Raw genomic sequence first — 20,596 nt, 5'->3', positions numbered from 1 at the left:
GCACGAACCCGTATCCCCTGCATCGGCAGGCGGACTCTCAACCACTTGCGCCACCAGGGAGGCCCAAACATGTTGTTTTTTAAAGCCACCAATACTGTCCATCACCAGGACAATGCAACGATGGAGCAGTGAAAAAGAATAAACTAGAGCTACACGTATCAACATGGATATATCTCACAGACCTGATATGTAGAGGGCTATGTACGATATGATACTATTGATATAAAGTCTAAAAACACAAAACAGTATTTTATATTGTTTGAGATGTCTGCATATGGAATAAAAGAATAAATGCATGTGTGAGAATAAGCGGCCACCTCAGGACCTCCCTGGGAGGGGGCAACGGGACAGGAATGAGAGCTGGAAGGGTGATGGAGGGGCTCCAACAGTCTCTGTGACATTGTACATTTGGAAGCGTGTGGGGTGATTACTGTGTCTGCCCCTCAAGGCTGGTGTGAGAGGGCTTCAAGTGCCGAGAGATTAAAGCTCGTGACATGGTGCCCTGCATGCAGCCAGCCCTTGGCAGGAGTGAATATCATGCTGTCTCGGGGGCGGGGCAAATTTTCTGCACATCTACGAGTCTCCTATCTTTCCTGGTCCTCCTCAGAACCACTCCTACGCTAAGCCCTTGCTGGTCCCACCTGGCTGCACTAGGGCGTCTACAATGACATCTGACACTGGTGCCTGCACCCCCATCCACCCATGTGGACTGGAGGGGGCCACACCATCCTGACTCTGGGGGTGGCCATGAGCCTGGGTTGGGCCAGTGAGAAGCAGCCCTTGGTCCCAGTACGTGAGCTGAGTCCTGGCTCAGAGGGAGGGCCGAGGGGGCCGGGGCCTGGGCCAGGGCGGTGGTGGCACTGCCCAGTGACGGCTGGGAGCGGACCCCCCAGATAGGTCATGTCCACTGACTGGGTGTGTGCGGTGCATGAAGGGGGGCAGTCAGGCCCCCCCATCCCTGCTTTCTGGTTTAGGTGAAGGGTGCAGAGACGGGGGTCCAGGACAATGCTTGGGCGAGGGTGGAAATTCAGAGTTCAGTCTTGAATAGGTTGAGTCTGGGGTGCCTGGGATCAGTCAGAAATTCAGAGTTATTCACAGAAAGGGGGAGACAGGTGGGAGGATGATGCAGGTCAAAAGGTGAACTTTCTAGAAGCTGGAGACTGGCCGATAGACCATGAGGAAGTCACCCCTGCCTCCCTTTGGCTCTGGGCCAGGTGCACTGCACCTCCCAGGTGAGGCGGGCACACCTGGGTATTCGGGAGCTAGATCTCCCCTCCCCCCTCCCCCTCCATCCTGACCTTCTTCGACAACTTGCTCAGTTAGCCAAGAGGAACCGCAGTGCATCCGAGGAGACTGCTAGCCTGCGGCTCTGGGCTGTCTTCCTCAAGCAGTCATTTACCAGTAGGATTTCTCGGGAAGGAAGAGGGGAGCGTGTGGGGCGCTCCTGGGGACTGGGGACCCCAGTGACAGGTGGGCTTGCGAGTCTCCCTGCCTCCTTCCCAGGCTCGGCCTTTGCCACTGTTTCTGTTGCTGAAGCGATGATTTCTGAGCTCACTTAGATGTTGGGTGCCTATTCCCGGGGTGCTGGGCTCCCTTTTAAGGGTGGGTGTGTGGCCGCGGGTCCCTGTCCCCAGGGTACAGTCCCGTGCAGGGCGCGGAAAAGCTCTGCCGTTAAGAGAGGGGAGAAGAAGGCTTCCCTGGTGGCGCAGTGGTTGAGAGTCCGCCTGCCGATGCAGGGGACACGGGTTCGTGCCCCGGTCTGGGAAGATCCCACATGCCTCAGAGCGGCTGGGCCCGTGAGCCATGGCCGCTGGGCCTGTGCGTCCGGAGCCTGTGCTCCGCAACGGGGGAGGCCACAACAGTGAGAGGCCCGCGTACCGGGAAAAAAAAAAAAAAAAAAAAAGAGAGGGGAGAAGGAAGCAGGGGGGTTGGGGAGGGGTAGAGGCGGGGGGCAGAGACTGTAAGGACAAGAGGGGGGCGTGGCTGACAGGAAGCCCCTCCTTCTGTCTGGGTCCGGGTGTGGGGAGAAACGTGTCTTCCGTGGGTGCTGGTGGGAGTTGCTCACACTTTGCCCCATGGAAGCCCGAGTTTCTGCCTCTTGTTTGAACTTGGGTGAGATAAGCCAGTTCACCCCATATGTCACACGACATCTCCCCAGATCAGAGTCCCCTGGCTCCCAGGACTAAATTTTCTGCTTGGGAAGCCCCACCCCAGCACCACTGGGTGGCTTTAGGGCTGTGCCAGGAAACCTGTGGCTTTACTCTCAGACAGCTGGTGGAAGGCTGGGTGGGGGGGGTGGGAACAAGGAGGGGAGGTTGTCTCAGCCTCAGGTGGCAGCTCCCAAGCCCACATCTTCGTATTTTCTTCACTTGGCAAGTCAACCTTGCATGACAGAGGGTCTCCTTTCCCGAGCCCTTGGCTTCCCTGGGCAGCAGGTTTGTCTAACTTTCATTCCCAATCATGATGCTGATCCCTCACCTTCAGAAGCTTCTACAGCAGTTTGTGTTTAAAAGAGATTCACATCTCTAAGGAGCAATCATTTTACAAAGGATGAGGGCTCTGGAGTCAGAAACACTGGGTTCAAGTTCCAGCTTTATCACCTGCTAGCTGTGGGCAAACAATGCCTTTCTGCACCTCAGTTTCTGCATCTCGAAAATGGGCCCAATAATAGTCCCTTCTTCCGATGGTGACATGAGCACTTGACATGGACTTGCTAAGTGAATAAAGCATTTAACAAGGAGGATGGTACTGAGGGAACCCACGATGGACACTGGCCCTTAATGTTATCAGGTATTTGCTCGACTGACCTTCATAGCAACATTGTGAAGTGGACACCATGCCCATTTTACAGATGGGGAAACTGAGGCCACAAAACTAACAGGCAATTTATTCAGAGCTAGAGCTCAGGCCTTTGTGTTTTTTGTCTGGGTTCTCTTCCCCCACCCCGCCACAAACAAAAATATTAATGGGAGGAGTAGATGGTGGTTTACAGCAGGTCTCAACAAACCTTTTCTGTAAAAGGCCAGATGATAAATATTTGAGGCTTTGCAGGCCAGAAGTCTTAGTTACAATCACTCAGTACTGCCATTAAAGCTCAAAAGCAGCAACTGCATAAATGAATGGGCATGTCTGGCTGCAGTAAAACTTTATACACGCACACTAAAATTTGAATTTCATGTAATTTTCACGTGTCATGAAAATCGCTGTTCTTTTGATTTTTTTCAGCTGTGCAGAAATGTAAAAACCATTCTAAGCTCAAGGGTTGTAGCAAAACTGTTGGCAGGCTGGCCCATGGGATGTAGTTTAGAGAATGGATTTTGAAGCCAGATGGCCTGGGTTCGAATCCTGAACGAACCCCTTACTAGCTGTGTGGCCTGGTTACTTAGCTTCTCTGGGCCTCAGTTTCCTCATCCGGTGATTGGAAATAGTAACAGCAGACACCTCATAGGCTCTGGTGAGAAATGCATGGGTTAGTTCGTGTACGACGATTCCAGCGGGATCTGGTGCGTGATACCCTCTAAAGGAGTGTTAGTCATCATTCCTCAGGAATCACAATGCCTGCATTTTCCTTGTGAAAATTAAAACAGTACAAACAAAGCTGAAGTTCCCTTTGATTTCCTCTCATCCCCACTCCCAATCTTGGCCTCTTTTGTCCTCTACTGAGAAAGAAGTGTCTTTCCAGATGTGTTATTACCTATGCTAGAGTATATTGCTTTATGCATCTTTTTACATTAATCCTATCACACCGTGTACATTCATTCATTCATTCATCCAACACACAGCAGTGAACAAGACTAACGCACATTCCTGTCTTCATGAGCCTTGTATTCGAATGAGAGCACAATGAACCCATGAATCCATGATATATATAGGTCTGGCGCAACAGTGGTGATGGGGGGGTCGAGGGGGGGTTACCCTGAATACAGGGTGGTCTAGGAGGGTAACATCTGACTAGGGACCTGAAGGAGTCCTGAAACTTGCTTTTCCCACTCAGCCTTATGTCCTAAGCTTTTCTGATGGCTTTAGGCACAGAACCCCCTTGTCTTTTTCCAGACTCCACCATGGTCATTCAGTCCCTTCCCTCATTAGTGGGCTTTCTTGGTTGATTTCTTTCCATGACAAAGTTGCAGCCAACAGCTTGGCTGTACCCCCTCTGCATGTAAGGAAGGCTTCTCCAGAACAGAGAGAGAGAGAAGGGTACATGCTGGGCTGAGGGGTGGGTGCACTCAGGTTCCTGGTGACACCCATTTCTGCAGACTCCCCCCACCCCCGACTCACCTGGACCCTCCTCCATCTCCCGACCTGGTCACGCCTAACTCCCTTCCGCTGCCTTCTCCAGCCCTCTTCGACCATTACTGCTGGCTCTACATCATTCTTCTCTCATTATCACTGCCTCTCTTTCCACTCTGCCATGAGGACCCCTTTGGTGGCATCTGCCCCCCTCTGGGATTAGCAACGTGGGACAGAGTCCTCAGAGGGCCTTTTGAGGGGCTCTTGGGAAGGGCTGCCACTTCCTCCCTACTTGGGCTTCCCGCCGAGGCCCCCAAGGTCAGTGTCAGCATGATGCTCTGACCTGACGGAGGCACTGGGCCTCCCAGAGCGTGGGGCTCCTGCCCCCCAGCTCTGCTTCAGCTGGAAACTCCGAGCTCACTTCTGTTCCCTCCCGGTGCTCTGGCTTCTGCTGCCCACCGCTACCCCTGGGAGTTGAACTCTGGACCCGAGCCAGCTCTGACCCCACAGGGCCCCCCATCCCTCCGTTTCCAGGCCTCTGGTAACTGGGGCTCCAGGAATTCTCCCACCTTTGTCACAGGGGCTCCTCTCATTCACAGGCCGAGATGTATGGATGGTAGGAAATGGGGTGACAAAGCAGCCACTGCATGTCCCATCCTCAGCGCCAAGGGGACGGAGTATCCCTGGATAACTTCATTATTGAGCTGTGCTGAGGCCAGGCGTGGACATGGTGAGGAATTTTAAAAAGGAGGGAGTGGATTTTTCTGGGTACTTGGAGAATCTGCCTGCACTGAGGCTGGGAGGAGAGAAGAGGTGTGTTCTGCATTGAGAGACTGTGCTTTATATTTCCAAGGAGTCCAGCAGAGTTGCTAAATCGCCCCCCCAACCAGGACTTTGGAATCAATTCACGCAGGAGGTCCTGAAGGCAGGCCTACTATGTGCAGAGTGAGACACAGGGTCAGGGAGAGGGCACTGCCCAGGTGATGTCACATGTGCTGTCTGCCACTTGGGGCCTGGACTGATCAGACTTATACTCAGGAAGGGGACACGTGGGCGGTCATTACCTGTCAAAGGTGGGAGGGCTCCCCAAATGTGCTGGTGTTCCCAGAAGGGGAGTGGGATAGGGTGTGTTTTGGCTGTTGAGCATCTAGTCAGCCTCCTTCCAGTGGAAACTCTCCATTTTTATTTGGGGCTCTATTCTCAGCTGATGTTCCAGGGTTGAGCTCAGTGGTAGGGCTCCCGCTACCCCCTTCTCTGGATCAGGAGTGGAGCATGTGATTTACAGCCCATCAGAACATTGCATTCCCCTGGCCACACTGGTTGGTTCAGGGACAGACATGTGACTGATCCAGAGCCAATGAAACTAGCTAGGAATCCTGGGAAGGAGACACCCGTGCTTGCAGCTGGGCAGGAAGCTGAGAGGATGCAAGGATGGCCATATTGGTACCAGGAGAAGAGAGACAGACATATAGTCTGTGGGTGAGGTCGAAGAGAAGAAAACAGAATATAAAGGAGAAACCACGGCCTCATCCAGCCATGTCTGATGCCATTACTGCTGGATCAGTTAAAAAGGCTAACATGCTTCCTCTTCAATAAAGCCATTTTGATTTGAGTTTTTGTTCATTTCTGCTCACAAACAACTGAAAGAGGCCAGTCTGATTCAAAAAAGGATAACTCCTATAGTTTCGAGTAATCCAGAAACGCTTCATGGAAGAGAAGACAGACAAAACTTGGATAAATTCAGGGCAGGGAAGCAGTAGTAAAGGTTTTGAGATGGTTGTAATAACCGACAAGGCTGGTCTGGTTGAAATGGCTCATACTAGGGATGACAAAATAGGAGACTGGGCTGATGTGCTTGTGTGTGTGTGTATGTGTGTGTGTGTGTGTATGTGTGCTTCTACACTGTGTGTGGTGTTCTGACTTTAATACAGGTGCCATCACTTCACAGTTTATAACACACCTCCACTGCTAGACCACAAACTCCATGAGGACGGTACCTGGGTCTGTTTTTGTTCACCCTTGGATACCCAGCACCTGGCACATACTAGGCTCTTAATAAATACTTGTTGAGGGAATAAATGACTAATGTAATCCACTCCCACTAGTCCACTCACTTGATATGGTTGTTGTGAAGATTAGCTATATTGTACATAAAACACCCAGCATAGTGCCTGGACCATAGTAGGTGCTCAGTAAATAGAAATGTGCATTATTAAGATGCTAGGATGTGCCCATTTTCCAGATTTGGGAATTGAGGCTCTTAGGAATAGGTAGCATATACAACAGCACATAATATGTTCAGAGTCGGGCTTTGAACCCCCAGTCCCCTGCACAGCCCCTGGAGGGCAATGGGCAGCAGAACAATACAATGGGCTGCAAATTCATGGGTCAGGTCTGGGTCTCAGGTGACCTTGATTCATGCAGTATTTTAGAAATGTCTGAATTAGCTGCCAATACTTAAAAATCAGACTTCACAGGAAAAAAATATACAAATCTGTGCTTCTGTTGAAAAATCAGAAAACCTGGCCGTCTCGGGCCCACAGTGCTACGTGGGACAGACAGGCCTGATCCAAGAGTTTGCTGCCCCGTTTTAGACGGCTGAGTCCTCCACAGTCCCCACCACTCCGTCCTGTCTCACCTACTCCCGGCCTGCTCTCCTGTGTGCATGACTGCCTGTCCCCTGGTGACTTCTGCCTAGGAGCCTTGTGTGGCTTTTTAGAGACAACGAGAGGGAGGCCCCAGGGAATCGTCATCAGAGAACCCTGGTTACGCCAGTAAGTCAGGCCCAGGGCTAGTGGCAGTGGGAATGGGGAAGAGAAAGAGATAGATTCGACAGACTGGAGAAATAATGTATCTGCTGTGGTGGGATGCCGGAGCTGATTCTGAAGATTTAGTTGGGGCAGGAATATTTGTGAGTCTCCATATACATATATATATATATATATTTTTTTTTTTTTGCGGTATGCGGGCCTCTCACTGCTGTGGCCTCTCCCGTTGCGGAGCACAGGCTCCGGACGCGCAAGCTCAGTGGCCATGGCTCACGGGCCCAGCCGCTCCGCAGCATGTGGGATCCTCCCAGACCGGGGCACGAACCCGCGTCCCCTGCATCGGCAGGTGGACTCTCAACCACTGCGCCACCAGGGGAGCCCTCCAGATATATTTTTTTAATGGTAAGTTTGGATGAACCGTCAGTGTTAGTCTCTCCTCCTTACCATCATCGTCATTATCTAAGCCGGGGGTCAGGAGACTACCACCCACTGGCCAGGTCAGGCCCCCTGCCTGTTTTTGTAAATTAACTTTTACTGAAACACAGCCATGCTTATCTGTTTACATATCATCTATGGCTGCTTTTGCACTGCAAGGGAAGACTTGAGCAGTTGCAATAGAGACTATGGCTTGTAAAGTCTAAAATATTTAGTATTTGGCCCTTTACAGAGCAAGTTTGGTGTCCTGATCTGAACTAATATGTTCTGAATATTTACTATATGCGCAATGGTCTCCTCTCATGCTCTACATGTATTAACTCATGTGATCCTCAAAAACATCTGTGGAAAAACCACAATGAAATACCAGTATACCCCCAGCCAAATGGCTATAATAAAAAAGACAATACCTGTGATGAGGAATGTGAAGCAACTGGAACGCTTAAACATTTCTGGCTGGGAAGTGTAAACTATTCCAACCATGTAACATATCCTATATCCCAGCAATTCTACTCCCAGGTGGATAAGCCAAAGAAATGGGTTCATATGTCTACCAAAAGCCATGTGTAAGGATGCTCACGGCAGCTTAGTTCATAACAGACCCAATCAGAGACAGCCAAAATATCCATCAGTTGTTGAACAGATGAATATCTGTCATCTATTTATACAACAGAATACTACATAGCAATGAAAAGGACACATGGCTGATATACACAACCATGTGGATGAATCTCACAGACGTGATGTTGAGTGAAAAAAGCCAGATATAGAGAGCACATATGATATGATTCCATTTATGTGAAGTTCTTGAACAGGCAAACCCAATCCATGGTGATAAAAGTCAAAATAGAGGTGGTGGCGGTTTTGGCTGGAAAGGCGTATGAGGGAAACTGCTGGGGGTTGGAAATGCTCTGCAGCTTGACCTGGGCGGCACTTACACAGATGCACAGATGTGTGAAAATTCCCTGAAAGTTCACTCAGGATCTATGCTCCTTACCTTATCTCAGTTCAACAAATCAGAACTAGAAAAAGTATGTCCTAGGGAACAAATAGATTAAGGTATAATCACACAGTGGAACGCTATACAACAAGGATGAAGGATCTACACTCACACGTAACAACATGGGAATTTCAACAGAGTGTTAAGCAACAAAATCTGGATACAGAATTAGTCTACAATGCTGGAAGTCTGGGTAACGGGTGTCCTTTTGGGAGGGGTGGTTGCTGGGAGTTACATGAGGGGAACTTCATGACCTACGTGACTGCTGGTTCCATGTGTCTGCTCAGTTTTTGAAAATTCATTGAATTGTACACTCTATATGCACACTTTCTGTAAGAAAGTTCTGCTTTGGCAAAATGTTATAAAATAATACCCTCATATCACCTGGCACGTGTTAGAATGGTGAGCATCAAGAAGACAAGAGATAACAAGTGTTGGTGAGGATGTGGAGAAAAGGGAAACTTTGTGCACTGTTGGTAGAATGTAAATTGATGCAGCTACTACAGAAAACAGCATGGAGGCTCCTCTAAAAATTAAAAATAGAACTACCCTATGATCTAGGGATTCCACTTCTGGGTATTTATTCAAAGGAAATGAAAACTGGATCTTGCAGGGAGATCTGCACTCTCATGTTTATTGCAGCATTAGTCTCAGAAGCCCGGATATGCAAACAGCCTAAGTGTCCTCAATGATGAATGGATAAAGAAGATGTGGTGTATATATACACCACACACACACACACACACACACACACAATGGAACATTATTCCGTCCTGAGAAAGAAGGAAATCCTGCCATTTGCATCAACATGGACATACTTTGAGGACATTATGCTAAGTGACGTAAGTCAGAGAAAGACAAATACTATGCGATATCACTTGTATATGGAATCCAAAAGAGCTGAACTCATAAAAACAGAAAGTAGAATGGGTGTTACCAGGGGCGGGGGGTGGGAGAAGTGAGGAGATGTTGTTTAAAGGGACAAACTTACAACTAGTAAATAAGTAAGTCCTGGAGATCTAATGCACAGCATAGTCATTATAGGCAACTGTACTGTATTATAAACATCAGACTTGCTAAGAGAGACTAGGTCTTAATTATTCTCACCACAGAAAGGAAAAGATTATGCCACGTGATAAAGGTTACCTAACATGACAACGGCAATCACACTGCGCTATACACATGTATCGAATAAGCATGTTGTATGTGTTAAACTTACACGTTGTATGTCAAATATATCTCAGTTGAAAAAGCCCAACACTCTTACATTGCCATTTGCAGCAACAGAGATAAACCTAGCATTACACTTAGCGAAGTCAGTCAGAGAGAGACAAATATGTGATATCACTTATATGTGGAATCTAAAAATAAAACAAATGAATCTAATACAAAACAGAAACAGACTCACAGGCACAGAAAAACAAACTTATGGTTACCAAAGGGGAAAGGGATGGGGGGATGGGGGGAGGGACAAATGTGGAGCACGGGATTAACAAACACTACACATAAAACAAATAAGCAGCAAGGATTTCCTGCATAGCACAGGGAATTATATTCAATATCTTGAAATAACCTATAATGGAAAGTCATCTGGAAAAATATAACTGAATCACTTTGCTGTACCCCTGAAACTAACACAATATCGTAAATCAACTATACTTCAATTTAAAGAAATGAAAAATAAAACAATACTCTTCGAAACAGAGACTATCATTTGAGAAATGAGAAAATTGAAGCAGAGGATGTCAGTAAGCTGCTCAAGGTCACACACGTAAGTAAGTGTCGCCATCTGAGCCCAGGCAGTCGGGCTCCCGGGTCGTGATCGCCAGGGCGGAGCCCCCCCGCCTCTCCCAGCCAGGAAGTGGGACTCACCTTGGAGTAGTCAAAGCCGTGTTTCTCCTTCACTCCGTTCCGACACAGTGTGTAGTTATAAAAGCGGGAGTTTTTAAGGAGGCCGACCCACTCCTTCCAGCCAGGTGGTACGTAGGAGCCGTTGTATTCATTAAGGTACTTCCCAAAGAAAGCTGGAGGGGAGAGGGACCAGGAGGCCACGTGAGCACACGGAGAGCAAAAGCCTTCTCTGTCCGTCAGCCGACAGCAATTTCTACACCATGGCAGGCCCAGAGCCTGGCGACGGCACTGCCCTCTGAGCCATGGAGCCCTTTGGCAGGCAAGTGCAGCCTATGACCCCCTTCTCAAATGTTCTCACGTGCAGAAAATAAAATATATAAGATTACAGAGAAAACCAATTATTTTGAAATACAGTTATCAAAATATTAGGAGAATTTGCCATATAGTCATGTGTCCTTAAAAAACACGAAGATTAAACGCGAGACCTTGCAAGGAATGATCATTTCAAAGTAGTGATGAGTGAGAATATTCGATTTCGCGACACCTACAGCAACTGCAACAGAATACTGAAACATCGGCAATTTCTACAATGACAACGGTATAGATCCTGCCGATGCACCGTGGTTAGGGGCTTACATTCAGAACTGAAGCAAATGTCAAGTGTCAGTTGTAGGTCAGTGAAAACCAGAGCATCATTTTTTCCCACTCAAGTTTATGGACCCCCTTGGATTCTATCTACTACATGGCGTCTAGAAGGGTTAACATTTTAAAAAATGGACTGAGACCGATTGTTGGTGGGGGCATGGGGCATCTGGAGCTCTCACATGCTGCCGGTTGGACGTGCAGACCGATCCAGGCACGGTGGAAAACTGTTCGGCAGCGTCTGCTAAACTTGACCACAGTCACACCTTCTGACTCAGCAATTTGCATCCTGGGTATTTACTCAGAAGAAATGCATTCCTAGGTTCACCAAAAGTCACAAGCAGGACAGGCTCATAGCAGCACTACTCACAATAGCAAATAACTAGAAACTAAACAGATGTCCATCCACACAAGAATGGAGAAATACACCACATGTTTGTATACCCGAATATGACATAGAAATAAGAAGGAAAGGACTAGTGCCACATTCACTAACATGAACACATCACAACAACCAAACAGTGTTAAGAGAAATAAAGCAGATATAAAAGTATCACTATGATCCCATTTACATGAAGTTCAAAAACAGGCAAAACAAATCTATGGTTTTGAGAAGAAAAGCCGTGGTTATTGCTGGATGTGGGGGCCAGGGGTATGGAAGGGGTACGGGACTTCTTGGGTGATGATGGTCTTGTTCCATTTCTTGCTGGAACACGGGTGGTTCAGTTGGTGAAACTCCATGGAGCTGGGCATTTAGAGTGGCTAAAGTGCACGTCTCTGCAGGCATGCTTCACACCACCAGCAAAGCTTACTTAAAAAAAGAATCACCCTAATTCATCTGGCCGGGGATACACCCCCGAACTTTCTGTGGGTGGTGAGGTAACGCAAGATCTTTGCGATACGTTTTTGTTCTTTTTTTTCCTCCTCCATGGGCAAGTGTGGTTTTTAATCATTATAACCTATAAAGCCAGTTTTTAGCAATGGAAAAATCTGAGAGTTTTTCTAGAGACAGAGGCGCTAGGCCAGCCCTCTCTTCCAGATGAGGACACTGGGGCTCCAAGACACTCAGAGAACCACTGCCAAGAGAGCGGGGCTGTGAAAGGGACTGGAAGAGATCCCGCAAGCAGAGGGCTTAGCACCATTCCTGGCAAAAAGTCTAGTGGGTGTCAATTCAGAGCCCAAGATGAGAAGAGACAGACAGGGGAGCTGAACATGTATAGAGGAAGGAGGAGTGGGCCAGGGTTGCTATGATGCCAGCAGAGGTAAGATGGGCCCTTCCACTTAGAACCTTCTAGAAAGCATGATGAAGGGCTGCTTGAGACCTGTTGGTCCAGAGAAGAGAGGTTTGGGCCAGGAGAGGCTACCATGGAGCCGGAGCCCTCTATGGGGTTTTCCTGGAGACCTGGCAGATGGCTGGCACTGCCCAGGGGTAGGAAGACCCCTCACACCCCAAGCAGCCAGATTCCAGAATCCCCCAGGCTCTAGGCAAAGGCAAGCATTTCCATGAAATCCTCCCCTGGCACATAGGACCAGGAAGTGAGTGTTCCTGACGGAGGAGCTGATGAACTGCATCTTAGAAGGATGTGGGCATGAGGAGAAGCTGAAAATAGGAAGGGAAGACCCCCAGCAGCCTCAGGGGAAGGCCCAGGGTGGAGCCTCCCTTCACGTGGTAGGACCGCACAAAAATAAATGGAAAGGAGCCCTGGGCAGCAGGGGAGCTGGGAAACCGGCTGCCCTGGCTGAGTCCTGGGTAACATCCAATATTTACAGAGTGAAACATAACCAGGTGATGGGTGCCCAATTCAACAGCAGCTGCATGTCCTGGCTGGGTGCTGGGGTGTCAGGGATGGAGATGCCAGCTGGAGGTAAGAGGCAGCATAAGAGCATCAGGTAAGCTGAAGGCTTGAGCCTCTTTCTCCAGAACGTGGCACAGACACTTGCTCCATCCGCCCCCAGAAAGCAGTGGCTCTCAGCCAGGGGCAGTTTTGCCCCTTAGACACTTGGCAGTGTCTGCAGACATTTTCGGTTTGTCACAACTTGGGGAAGAGGATGCATCTGGCGGGCAGAGGCCCGGGAGAATGCTAAGCATTCGACAGAGCTCAGGACAGCCTCCACTACAGAGAATCATCCGGCACAAAATGTCAATACCCTGGAGTTGAGAAAAACCCTGATTTAAGTAACTCCACCTGGCCCTAAGCACCTCCTTCCCATCAGTAAAAGAACCACACTGTGAGAGCTGAGAAGCCCCCTGGAGACCAAGCACAGTCCAGGAAACAAGATCTACCAAACCTCAATAACCTTACTCCCCACTTCGGATGCTTCTTTCCATAGGTAGGGAGCTCTACTCTGATAACACGCCTAGTCTCTTTCTTTTTCTCCTGTTCTGCCTTGGGGAAGACTGACACAGCAGGGGCAGCAAACCTTTCCTGTAAAGGCCCAGAGAGTAAATATTTTAAGCTTCATAGGCCAGACAGCCTCTATTGCAACTATTCAACTCTGCTGTTGCGGGAAACAGTCATAGACAATCCATAGACAAATGGGTGTGGTTGTGTTTCAATAAAACTTTATTTATAAAGGCAGATGGAGGGCCGGATCTGGCTTGTGGGCTGCAGTTTGCTGACCCTTAGCATATGTGTCTGGTGAGTTTGGTGGGACAAATCGGACACACGTAACCCAATCCTTCCGTTGCCTTCCTGTGGGGAGTGATCTACCCGCAGGCACTGCTAGTTCAAGGGGGCTTGGCTCGGTGAGAAGTCTGTCTGACTCTGGAGTTTAGCATCAGGAAGCCCAAATGCCCTCAGAAGGAAGCCAGATCCTCAAACTTGGACTTTATCAGATTCCTCAAAGTACTATTTTGACTTCCATCTGCTGACTCCTTAATTTTACTTCTCATTTGGTTCAAAACGTCAACAAGGAGGAAGGTGATCTTAATAAGTATCCCCTCGAAGTTCCCCAACACTCTCTCATGATAAATAATATTGGTGGTGGTGTAAACGTTTTCTTTTCAAAAAACTGAAGTAAAAAGAGTAAAACAATCGAGAGAAAAATATTAATAATAGAATCAGTGTCCCAGGCATGTAAAGATCAATATATCCATTTAACAACTATTTATTAAACACCTAAGGTATGCCAGGAGCTGTTCTAGTCACTGGAAACACAGCAGTAAAGAAGACCCTCAGGATCCCTGACTTCATGGGGCTCACATTCTAGGGAGGAGGACTATGACAAATAAAGATGGTGGTGTTGGTGACAACAGTGATGAAGAAAATAAAGGATGATGATGCAACAAAGTGGCCAGAGATGGACTATGGGAGGTACCACTGGGCTGGGTAGTCAGGGTTGAGGAATGATGAGAATGAGTCCGAGGGAATATGGGAATATAAGGAAAACTTCTCCAGGCCAAAAGAACAGCAAGTGCAAAGGTTCTGAGGCAGGAACAAGCTTGGGGGGCACACATCCCCTGAAACATTGCATGCCAGATTTTTCATTTCGTGTGCATTTTCCTGGAAACACAGCTTCTGACACATTTTGAAGGGAAGACAGGACCACAAGTCATTTCAGAAGCGCAGAACTTCACTCTCTTGGTTTGCAGAAGAGTGAATGAAAGCCCAGAGAAGGAGGCGCACTGAATCCCCCACTGGGGGAACAAGGTTCCCTCCCAGGTCTCTCCAGTCCCCAGCTCATGATCCTACTGGTTTGTCCCTGAAGATCTGGGCTAAGGTCTTTCTGATGAATGTGCAACTTGAAATGCTAAAGGCCTAAATTCTTGGCCCTGCTGGTGGGATAGGTATTTCTTGGGGGTGGGAGGTGGGGTGACTTTGGAAGCCCACCCCTGTCTATTATTTTCCAATGCCATGGGTGTGAACACATCCGGAGCTGCTTCCTCTGCTAGAATCTTCTCTTTCACATCTCCTCCTCTTTCTAACCCCCAATCCTTCAAAACTCCAGAGTTTATTATTCAGCCTCCACAAGGCCCTAGAAAACAGGGCTTCAGTCAAAGGCTTTTAGTGCCAAATTAGATTTTGCTCTCATTTGATTAGATTTCACCAAGGCAGCTTTTAAAATGGTTACTCCGGCACCAGTTGAGGTGGGAGAAGCAAATTAGCATGGGCCCCTGGGGCACTGGGCCTGGGAGATACAGGCAGGAGAATGAGCTGGAATTAAAATCAAGATTAAAAATACAGCCCATGTCATGGTTGGAGCCTGGAGTCGCTGAGCCTTCGCTGCTGGGATGGTATAAAGGAAGAGCAAACTGGGGGCTGCTGCGGGGGTGTAACAACTTGGCAGGCAGATTAAGAGGAATTAAATGCCAGGCCAGGAAAGACCACTGACAACGTGCTGGCTGATGGCTGCCCCTAGGAGGCAGGGCTGGCATCAGCTGAAGGGACAGCGCACTTCCTGGCTCCTGTGTGCCCGGCACTGGGTAGAAATTTACTCCTGGCAACAGGGACTTTTGTTTTGCCTGCCTGGTCCTGACTATGATTCTTTGGGTACCACCGCTTCCTTATGTAAGTATGCATGGCTGCTCTTAACTCCTGACTCCAGGGCGGCATGCATAATCTCAGCCTGACCAATCAGAGCTCTACATTCCTCTGGCTACTGCCATTGGTTCAGGGATAGGCATGTGACCGAAGCTGGGCCAATGAGAGTCAGCCCTGGGATTTTAGGGAGCTACTGGGAGGAAGTTTTTCTTTCACGGGGCTTGAAGCTGGTGGGATATAAGCTTGAAACTGCTGGCAGCCATCTTGCCACCAAGAAGGGGGGAGTCTGTTTGAAGGTGAAGCAACATGGAAGAAAGCAGCAGAGGTGAGTGATGGAGACATGGAGAAAGAGGTGGAAAGAGAGAGAAATATATTGGTTTGAGTCCCTGTGTCCACTCTTACCTGAAGCCACCTTTAATGCTAGTATTTTCAGTTACAGTGTTTCCCAGTTTTAGGGGACATTGGACAATGGGGACATTTTTAGTTGTCACAACCAGCATCAAGTGGGTAGAAGCAAGGGATGCTGGTAAGCATCCTATAATGCACAGGATGGCTCCCCAGGAAAAAGAATGATCTGGCCCAAGATGTCAGTAGTGCCAAGGGTGAAAAACCCTGAGTTAGGTAAACCAGTAAATCCCACCACTCCAGTTATGTTGTTGTTTTGTTTGCTTAATTCACTTTGGGTTGAGGTCCTTCACCAGCAATTAAAAGACCCAAGGAGAAGACAGTGAGATGCTCAGTGTAGAGCAGGGTTTTGGCAAACCAGATCTGGCCCGCCACCTGTTTTTGTAAATAGTTTCACTGGAACACAGCCACACCCACTTGTTTACGTGCCTTTATGGCTGCTTGCACACTGCAATGGCAGAGTTGGGTAGCTGCAATAGAGACCATGTGGCTGCAAGTCCCCAATATTTACTGTCTGGCCCTTTGCAGGAAAAGTTTTCTCACCCTGGATGCAGAGCAAAATTCCCTGCATGGGGTGAAGGATCCCTCTGGGATCTGAAACACGGCTGTGGTGACCTGGAGTGGTGATGCCAGTGCAGCAGAAGTAGACTCTGAACTGGGCCAGGGTGGTGTGGGCTCCAGAGTGCAAAGGAGTGACACAAGGGGGATGGCCATGACTGCAGAACAGGAGGCGCCAGTTACAGGCTGCCCTCGCCCGTGCACGGTCCTGATATGCACAAATGTCAGTTTCTACACGTTGGTTAAATAATACCAGTCTCCCACAGCATGGTTCAAATTTGGCTATGGCAGCATACTAACTGTAATTGCATGAAGCACAAATTTCACTACTAGTTCCTCTGTCCACAGATCACTGTGTCAATAACACATGCCCATCACGATCAGCCACATCTCCTCTTGCAAGGTCCATCAGTGACTGGCCACTGCCCACCTGGTATTCAGTTCACGTGCAGACAGCAACGCAAGTAGTTGTGTTGCCTGTCTCCCAGTGATCCACCTACGAGACATTTTACAAACGTGAATGATCAAAAGGAGACAGCTGGCCACCAAAGGCGAAGGTGCAGCAAAGCAATGAAAAGTTGGAGCGCTGAAATGGAAACTTGAGTTGAATGTCAATGGAGTCATAGAGGAGGTGGAGCTGACCGTGGGAATGTTGACACTCACTGTTTGGGAAACTCTAGACAAGTGGCTGAACGAACTTAGCCAAAGGTGAACTTAATCATCGATGTAAATGAGGAAAAGTGGTTGTGATGACAAGGAGGAAGATATCCCAGGGGAAAGGATGTTAAAGGGACTCTTGGAGATATTTTGCAACACCGAAAGCTGTGTGACCTTGAGTAAGTTGTTTCATCTCTCCATGCCTCAGTTTCTCCATTTATAAAATGGGGATAACAACAGTATCTACCTCCTGGGGTGGTCGTGAGAACTAATATATGCATACTGCTTAGAAATGGCACATGACAAGTGCCCACTAAGTGTTATAGTTTCATTAGCACCAATGCATCCCCCTTTTTGGCCAACTTCTTGTTCCATTAACACCATGTCTAATGGAAGCCCTGCAGAGACAGATGTCAGAATCCAGCCTCTCCCCCTCCCCACACAGAGGGGATTCTCATCCCCCAAGTTCCGCCCTATCGCTCTCTCCTGGTCCTGCAGGCCCGGGCAGGCAGCTCTTGTCGGAAAGCTGAGCGCCTGCTTCCCCTCCTGACTGCTGCTTTCTTCATCTGTCTGAGTTTAAGTGCTGCTGGGGAACCATTCAGAGTCTGTTGGGAGAACCAGGCCCTTCTGTTATCTCTCCTAGCCCTGATTCTAACTGAAATTGCCTCGTAATGATTGCATTTGTGGTCTGTAAAAACTGTGTCTTGCGGCAACCGGAGACTGATGTTAGCTGGCAGTAAACCTGGCACAGGGGGGCAGACGGAGGCATCACTTTGGATACGGGGGAGACGGAGGGTTTCTGCAGCTGGAGTAAAACAGGTGTCCCAGGTCACCCTCTGTGCTGGAGAGCGGGTCAGATCGGGCCGGGGTTGGGGGGCGCTATTGTTTTGCACCTCCAGGCAGTGATTCCCCTTAGTCTGGGTGGTGACTGTATCACATGGGAGGTGGTACAGGAGAGCGGCCAGGCGTGCCAAACCGTCTGCTCTGCTACCTAACACTCACCCCAGGCAAGTGACTTCACCCCTCTGTGCCTCAGTGGACAAGGATGATAGTACGCCACTGCCTGCTGTCATGGGGAGTGGAGGACCCAACATGCGTACGGAACAGAAAATTGTACCTGGCACATCCCAAAGACCTAGCAAGTGGCGGTGAGCGGGACCGACAGCACCTCCACCTTTGGGACCCTCCCCTCCCCCACTGTGGGACATCTGGATGGAACTGTCAGCAGGGCTGTTTCAAGGACACTGGCATCTCTGAGCACACATTCATCCCACACCATCTTCACCCACGTCCTACATTAGAGAGAATCGATAAATAACTGAGTCAAAATATTCTGGAATGGACTGGTTGATCATGCTACATTTCACTATTTATATCCAAATATAAACATTTCATTAACTATTTACTCATTTTGATTGGGTAGTTTCCCCCATAATTTGGAGCCAATATACCAATATATACACACATGCACGAATACACACGTGTGCATGCACGCACAGACACACACTCCCTCTCTCTCTCTTTCAGGTGACCCCTGAAAAGCCATAGCCACTACACCCCTGGTTCTTCTTAAATACAAAGGTCCCAAGTGTCCGTCAACGTGTCCTTCCCCACCCAAGGGGCAGGTATATGTCTGAACTTGGCCAATCAGACTCTGCCCTGGGACTTTGGATCTTGAGCTAGGAGACTCAAAAGTGGAAGAAAGGGTTGGATTTCTGTAACACCCCCCATGAGACAGCTGCTCAAAAGCTGCAATCTGAATCCTCAGATCCAGTGTTTGGGAATCCAAATGAAAGAGGCAAGGCCATCAGGATGATGGAGTCCCCAAAGAGAAATGTGTCTTTTGCTCCTCCATCCTCATTTCTTTGCGTACAGAGGAAATGGCCTCCACCTGGACTTGGTGCCTCCCCTTTTGTCCCTATAACCCAGACCCCGCCCCCAAATGGCCAGAAGGACCCTTCTGAACCCAACACCCTTCTTGTCATTCCCCTTCAGTGACTCCCCCGCCTGTCCTGCTACCTTCGCCCGCATCTCCCATCACTCACCCCTCTGCTCACTGTTCTGGCCACTCTCAGCCTCTTGTTCCTTAAAACGTTCCAAACTCACTGCCACCTCAGGGCATTTGCACCTGCTCTTCCCTCGGCCTCGGACACTTGCCTTCTCCCTTCTCACATGGACTGGCTCCTTCTCACTGTGACATCTCAGATTAGATGTCACCTCTTCTGAGAAGGTGTCTCTGATCACCTTGCCTAAGGCCACCCAGCCCTCTCACCAGGCTATTTATCTTCTCCACAGCACTCAGCACTCTCTGAAATTATCCTGTAGGTGTGTTTGTTTTCTTGTTTATCATTTCCCCAAGGATGTTGGGTCCACAAGGCAGAGGCCTTTTCTGGGTGCTGTAGCCCTAGCCCAGTACCTGGGCTAAGAGTGGGCACACAGTGATAGCTGCTGACAGGGTGCCTGGGTCGATGGACTTCGGGGAGGCACACAGGTAGGGCAGTGCAAGACTGCCCCTGTCCAGTGTCTTAAGCCTCACACCCTCCCTTGGGAGGGCAGGAGGGCTGGAGAAGCGGTGGCCAAATGTTTTACTAGAAGGGATTTCTATCACAATATCTGCAGGAGCGAATGCTACACGTTGGAAAAAGGCTACATGGAGGTGGTGGAGATGTCAGTCCGAAGCCTGTGTGCAAAGCACAGGGAACACGTATCAGACCAACTGGGGCGATCTGCATCCCCCAGTGGACACTGGCGATGTCTGGAGTCTTTTCTGTTTGTCACAACTGGGGAGGGGGGTGCTACTGGCATCTAGTGGGTAGAGGCCAGGGATGCTGCTAAACATCCTCCAGTGCACAGGACAGCCCCACAGCAAGGAATGAACTGACTTCAAAGCATCAGTGGTGCCGAGGTCAAGAAACTCCGTGCTGGGTATACAGTTTCAAAAGTTACGTGGGTCTCTGGTGATGGAGACAGGGGTGCGGTGTGGCTTTGAGGAACTTGGGTTCCAGAATCTGGAGGGCCAGGGTTTGAGCCCTGCCTCCTTGGGCAGATGAGTGTTCCTCTCTGAGCCTCAGTGACTTCATCTGTAAAATGGGGGCCACAGCAAATGAGATCATGTCTGTCAAAAAGTAAGAACTCCAAAGAAAGGAACTGTGAGTTCCCAAAATATAGCCTGCTTTCCTTTACGGGGGCGGGGGTGGGCGTGTGTGTGTGATGAGAACTCAGGTCTCTGGAGAAATGAAAATGGTTGTTAGAAACCAGATTCTACAGCATCTTGGAAAATGACAAGGCCCCTTGGAGACTCCAGTAATGAGCTCAGGGAAGGATGTTTACACTGCACAAAGAAACCGGCTGAGCATGACACACATCTATTAGCAGAGATGGGCCAGAGCGCGGAGTCAAGCCAAAGACAATAAACAATGTTTGCCAAAGCGATTCAGAAAGGTCAGTGAAAAATGAAGTAGAACGCTGGAAAAGTCCATCTTTCCCAGGATAACCCACCCCGTTTCACAGGCAAGGAGTTTGGGAAAACACAAAGGGGTCTTCACCCTCTATGACCTCTTCCAAATTCC

General features: G+C 49.0%; 1 protein-coding gene across 3 annotated transcripts in view; it reads right to left on the bottom strand.

Moving 5' to 3' along the window:
- Positions 1–20,596, bottom strand: part of SULF2 (sulfatase 2) — a 142,060-nt gene that overhangs the window by 40,955 nt on the left and 80,509 nt on the right. For all 3 annotated transcript variants that reach the window (XM_060079043.1, XM_060079041.1, XM_060079040.1), the window contains exon 4: positions 10,306–10,457. In XM_060079043.1, coding sequence (XP_059935026.1) covers positions 10,306–10,457 — 152 coding nt within the window. The remainder of the gene's footprint in view (positions 1–10,305; positions 10,458–20,596) is intronic.

Source organism: Mesoplodon densirostris, chromosome 16 (assembly GCF_025265405.1).
Source record: "Mesoplodon densirostris isolate mMesDen1 chromosome 16, mMesDen1 primary haplotype, whole genome shotgun sequence".
In the NCBI taxonomy this organism is placed as follows: domain Eukaryota; kingdom Metazoa; phylum Chordata; class Mammalia; order Artiodactyla; family Ziphiidae; genus Mesoplodon; species Mesoplodon densirostris.
Note: the sequence above shows the minus strand (reverse complement) of the source record. Positions and strands in the feature narration are given on the sequence as shown.